The 6,349-nt window shown below is 36.4% G+C and overlaps 1 protein-coding gene across 1 annotated transcript in view; it reads right to left on the bottom strand.

Annotated features, from left to right (window-relative positions):
• The window catches only part of LOC103597129 (type II inositol 3,4-bisphosphate 4-phosphatase-like), a 66,727-nt gene extending 60,713 nt beyond the window's left edge, over positions 1–6,014 (bottom strand). The window contains exons 1-2 of the mRNA XM_008580926.1: positions 5,924–6,014; positions 2,768–2,812 (exon numbers count right to left, since the gene is read on the bottom strand). Of these exons, the coding sequence (XP_008579148.1) occupies positions 2,768–2,812; positions 5,924–6,014 (136 nt within the window). The remainder of the gene's footprint in view (positions 1–2,767; positions 2,813–5,923) is intronic.
• Positions 6,015–6,349: the final 335 nt, after the last annotated feature.

Raw genomic sequence — 6,349 nt, 5'->3', positions numbered from 1 at the left:
AGATATAATGATTTTATAGTAGCACACAGAAAAGACAGAAACAAGTCCTCAATGGAAAATTACTTACTTACAAAGCAATATGACACCTAGCAAAATGATTGGTGTGTCTGTTTGCCCAATTCAAAAAGCATGGACATTAAAATTCTCAATTTATTTGAATACTTTGGTAAAGAGTAGAGAATCAAATATCAAAAATTTGGTTGGAAAATTAGGTGGAAAAAGTGCCCTACTCTGTTCTATTTTTTTCTTAGAACTTGTTATTTTACTTCTGATTAAATAAATAAACACTTCCTTACATAATGATAACAAATTTAAGAAACTATTGTTCACTCATAATTAATTATGAAATGAATACAAGTTACCTATATAGTAGGTCAAGTTGAAGAATTTGTGGGATTAAAAAAAAAACCCTCAAAGAAAATAAAGTGACAAAAATATGCAGTAAAACCTGCAAGTAAACAAGGGTTTATTATTTACAATAGTGTCCTTGAAAGAGTAGTTTTAAAAAATTTTTTCAAGTAATAATAGCACTAAAAAGCATAACAATTTGGAGAATGTGTCTTCTAGGAGCAACAATACAATTCCCTGAAGACTCTAAATAACTTTCTTTAGTAAACTTTTGTTTACTTGTAAAGTACTCCTTGAAATTTGATAAGATAAAATTACCTATTCTTAAGAATTCTAGTGTATTCTTTGAATAAATACAAAAAAAAGAAAATTGGAGTTTCTTAAACTGAAGGAACATTATTATGAATAAATCCTTGTAGCTGCTCATCTCTTAGATCTAAAATCTGAATTATAAGTGATAACAGTGTTGCTGCTGAACTTGACTAGGCTTCCAAAACAATTAGCATAGTTAGGTCTTCCAACAAGACAAATTATTTCAATTGAAACAGACGAGAGGTATTTGGCCCAGGCAGGCTAGGCTGCCCCCTGAATGTGGCCACCGTTTTTGCCTCACAGCCTTCAGTCCAGTTGCTTCCTCTCCTTCTGCAATATGACACCTTTCTCCAGCAATGCAAACAAAAAGGCTTTGTTTGTGGTTTGTAATACACCAAATTACTCTAACAAATTTTCGCTTTCCGGAAGTCTTGTCAAAAAAGTAAAAAATGAGTTTCAGGGCCGGCCCGGTGGCGCACTGCTACAGTGCACCGGTTGGGAGCGCGGCAGCGCTCCCGCCAAGGGTTCGGATCCCACATACAGACCAGCCGCTCACTGGCTAAGCGAGGTGCGTGCGCAACACCGAGGGTTGCAATCCCGTTGCCGGTCCCGGTCCGGTACGGGCGCGACACTGAGGGTTGCGATCTGTTGCCGGTCACGAAAAAAGACAAAAAGGAAAAAAAAAAAAAAAAGTAAAAAATGAGTTTCTTCTCTTAAAAATGAAAGATGGCTAAATGAAGGCTTATGTAGCAAGAGCCGCCATCAGTGAGTCAGGGCTGCCTAGGCTTCCTTTTGCTCCTCAGCTTCCTTTCTGAAAACAGCTTCTTTCTATATCTGACACCATCTGAAAACTCTCTAGAAAAAAAAAGGATCACTTAATTGGGGTTATCATTTAAAGTTCCTTGAGTTTTCACATTTCTGCCTGTTTTTCAATACTTGAGAAAATAAAAAAGTCTAGAATCTTTAATTTACAGCACCAGTTGGCCATATTTGTAACAAAATTAAAATGCCCAAAATATAAATTATATGCCTCAATAAGTTATACTTCAAAATGGAACATTTTGAGCAAATAATATGAATTTGAAACATGATTAATAAAAATGTATGTTGTTCCTAAAATAATTTAGAATTTATACCACTAGAAACCACTATAGTGTATGCATATATTTTGAGTTGCCCCACCCAAAACTTTAGAAAATATGTACATTAATATATAAAGATTTAGATACTAAAATGTACCTGGTCTCTGTATATGAAATTGAATATGTACATATATTAGTCTAAAAACTTAGTTAAAAATACAATGTAAAGATATTGCTGCCCTTTTAAAATATTTCTGAATCATGAAAGGGAAATAAAACCATCCCTAAGTAGTTCATATGAACCACATTTCTACCCCCTTTAAATACCGTTTAGCAGCTAGTTTCCTAATCATAGTTTTGCAGTCTTACTTGATCCAAATACAAAGCAGTTCCCACTCACTCGCTAAGTAGTGGACCAGTCTCAGAGTGCAAGTTCTGAATGTATTGTTGGACAGTCAGTCACAAACTTCTACATGGGACAAATCTTTAGAATTGCTTAAACAAGTCAAAGCTTGAATTTAAAGTCAAATTCTTGAATGCCAAGGTTCTGTTCACAAAGTCAACATGGAGAAGTAGGGGCATTTTTTGAGTAAGACAGAAGGGGGCAAGAATCTTGTAAATGCCGTAAAGTAACACAAAGAGAAGCTCTATACGTGGCCAGTCTCCAGCCCAAGGAGTAGAAAATTAGATTTCCAGAAACACTGTTTAGCAACAAAATGCAGTCACTATATTATAATGGGTGCTGAGCATGGGATTTGTGGTCAGCAGACCTTACTGAGAGGCAAAAGGCTATGACCACTGAACCCTATATCCTTGAGTAGCAAACTGACCTATTTAGCAGCTCAGATTCTTTAATTATAAATTGGGGGGATAACACTTACCCTATAGAATAATTTTTTTTAATAAAACAACATTCATAAAAGTTTGTAAAATATATAATGATGTAAGTGATGTGCCTACAACTTTCAAACTACTACACAAATTCTTAATACACTTTTTGATATTAATAAGGTAGAATTCCTTACCAAGGATGAACTCCAACTGTGGTTCATTTGGAGTCTTCTGAACACCTATAAAAAATAGGTGCAAATTTAGATTAAAAAATTTTTAAACTCATTATCAAAAATATGTCAATATATATTACTATGTTTTATTCCAGCCAAAATGTGTAAATACATTATTTGGAAGAATTGTATCCTAAGGCCCAGGCTGCCTAAATGTCCAGGTGCTTGCTGTAGCTAAAGGGTCCAAAACAGGAAGTGAACCAACCATAACCTTTTGTTCTGAGTTTCTGTCCTTGCAGGAGGTGGCAGGAAGTCATAAATCCTGAAATACTAGACTGCCCTCAAAATATATCAGCTGAAACTCAAATATGGGCTCCACAGATGAACTTTGGTGAATCTTCACCTAAGGAGGAGCCAGGATCTCCACACTTACCTGCCCTGGTTTTATGACATGGGTCAGCCATGACAGGAAGTCTCAACTCACCACCTATGGACTGTAACCTGTATTAGCTCAGGGCTCAGGGTTTAGCCCATGTGACAACTTCCTAAGGTCCCACTGTTGCCCCAAGGCCACATTCCTTCCCAGGTCCAAATGCAAATCTGGCTTCAGAAATGACCAATGAACTATGCCTCATAGTCAACCAATCTAAATTGAACAAGTTTATCCTTCATTTATGTGGGAGGACCTCAAGGGGAACTTGGGCAGGAAGTTAGGTGGGAACTTTGGCTATATAAGACTACACCTTTCCCTTGTTCTGGGAGACACTGCTTTGGAAGCTATCCCCAGTGTTTTCCCTACTTTCAAGTAATATAGACTTTCCTTCTGACCCTGGTCTTGATTGTGTTCTCTGAAGGATGAACTCTTGTAGCCTAGTGAAAGAATGAGCAAACTTGGTTAATCAGGCTACTAAACAGTAAGTTCTCAAGACAAGGAATAATATTTGTAGCAGAACTAGATGTGACTAGAGATTTTTTTAGCTCATGGCCATAAAGAAATTGAGAAATATATATATATTTTTATGAGCCATGACAAATATAAAACATATTTTTTCAGCTGCATTTCTTTCTTTTGGATGCATGTAGGCAGGGGTAGAACCTTCAAAATGAACCACCTCGCTGAAGGATGCTCTTAAATGGATTTTTCTTTCAGGCCACTCTGGCCTGCTGTAAACAGGAAATCATCAACTAAAGTGGTATCTCCAGCTGGGTTACAGAGGACATCACGGTGCTGGTCATTTTGCTAATATATTGACAAACCAACATTCTATTCAATGTTTCTATTTTTGTCAGTGATGTTTAAAAAATATAATGACATGGCTAAATGATTTAAGATGAGGTGGGAGAGAAAGTGAGCCTGAGAACAAACGTTTGGGGACATGGGGACATCTAATGGGTAGAAAGATCAGGTTGTGGTAAGTGGTAATGTGGTGGGTAGATGCCTGAAGACCACACACAGTGCAGGGGCTTCCTAGACAAAAGTGGATGAGAACTGCACATATGAATGCAATGTCATTCATTACAACTCCTGGGTGGCCAAAGAAGTAAAACTAAAATGTATGGAAAAATACACCCTTTGGCAATAAATGTAAGAATATTATAAAAATCCTGTTCATTTTTGTTGGTGCATTTATCATATACTGTTTAAATGTATTGGCATTTGACCACTAATATATTTGTAGAACCATCTCTTTGTATAAAAATCATCTGTTTTTTATTCAGTGTTAACATTTTTGTGCACAGCACCGTTTATTTTTTTTCTCCTGCTGGCATTTAACAAATGCTATAGTTAACAATTTTAGATTTTCCAAGAGTGGTTAGAGTGACAACCATTAAGTAGGTTTTTGTGAACTTCAAAATAGTATGGATTTTTTAAAAGGTTATTAAAAATTAACTCTGCTATAAGCTCTAACAACCAAATTTCTCAAAAATGCATCCAACAAATGCCATTTTCTAAAGATTATTTTTTATAATGTAAGTCAAATGAGAAGGTTAGGCATGTATTTGCCAGTGTAAAATAATTGGGCAGCAGAAAAAGAAAAGAAAAAGACAAAATCATGCTACACGATAAAAGCCAAACCTTAGAATTTTAAGCATGAGAGAAAACACACAATCCTTCCAATAATTTTAATTACTTGAGTAGCACAAAAACTAATTCTAATGTTCAAATGAAAATGCTACATGATAAAAGCCAAACCTTAGAATTTTAAGCATGAGAGAAAACACATAATCCTTCCAATAATTTTAATTACTTGAGTAGCACAAAAACTAATTCTAATGTTCAAATGAAAGTCTCGGCCAAATCTCTGGGCTTGCTCTATTTATTTGACATAGTGCTCTTTGGTATGGCAGCAATAATCTAGGCTTCTACTGTAACCACTTTTTTTTTTTCCTGATGTTTTCTATTTTATTTATTTTTTTTTCCTTTTTTTGTCTTTTTTCGTGTCCAGCAATGGATCGCAACCCTCAGTGTTGCGCCCATACCGGACCGGGACCGGCAAGGGGATCGCAACCCTCGGTGCTGCGCCCGCACCTCGCTCAGCCAGTGAGCGGGAACCGGTCTGTATGTGGGATCCGAACCCTCGGCGGGAGCGCCGCCGCACTCCCAAGCGGCGCACTGTAGCAGTGCGCCACCGGGCCAGCCCATGATGTTTTCAATGTAAATGCCTTTTGGTTTTAAAGAAAAAATTTCTATGTTACAAAAAAAAAAAAAACCCCTCCATATAAGATTACATAAATGCCAAACAGAAGATATTCTTAAAAAGTATTAGAACTTTTCTTAAAAGTATTAGAAGTATTTATTAGTGTCCTAATACACATTCTAGAACTTTGATACTACTCTTTGGTATTTAACTATTTCATGATATATCACCTATCTCACCCAAGATAAAGGAGTAGACACATATTATACATTCACAACACCAAAGTAATAGTGCAAAAAAAAAAACATTTAGGTAATCTCATGTCATTTGTCAGAACTCAGGTTTCTGTGAATGCACATATGTAGACACATATTATACATTCACAACACCAAAGTAATAGTGCAAAAGAAAAAACATTTAGGTAATCTCATGTCATTTGTCAGAACTCAGGTTTCTGTGAATGCACATATCGGTGTGTGTTTAGTCAACCCAATTTGCATCTTCAGGGAGTTACAGGGAGGGGCACATAGGTACTTACTTGTGAACTGAGAGTCCCCAGTATCATTTGCCTGGGCTGTAGAAAGAAAGTGCTGGCCTTTTTCTGATCTTCCTTCCTCTTTGATTTCCATGATCAAGTTGTTTAATCCTCCAAGTTTTCTTCTCCAAATGTCACGGCCAATGATTTTCTGGTTTAGTGTAGATGTGTCTTCACACTAAACACCTGGTATCCCACTCTGAAATTCTGCACTTAGGAAACATCAAGAGTGAAGATTTCAGTTACTCTGGAGTTCAGTAAAAATTAAAGGTAGGGAGAGACTACAATTACCTTCAAATAAACTTCCTTTTTGCCTATCCCACTCATACTTTGAGGACCAATCCACTCAGGTCATGTACCATAAACTCTGGGTTGAACAGGAATTCTCCAAGCAGTTATTATATGGTCATATGAAGAACTTCTAAATCC

Source organism: Galeopterus variegatus, unplaced genomic scaffold, assembly GCF_000696425.1.
Source record: "Galeopterus variegatus unplaced genomic scaffold, G_variegatus-3.0.2 Scaffold2205, whole genome shotgun sequence".
Classification (NCBI taxonomy): Eukaryota; Metazoa; Chordata; class Mammalia; order Dermoptera; family Cynocephalidae; genus Galeopterus; species Galeopterus variegatus.
This window is presented reverse-complemented; position numbering and strand designations above follow the sequence as displayed.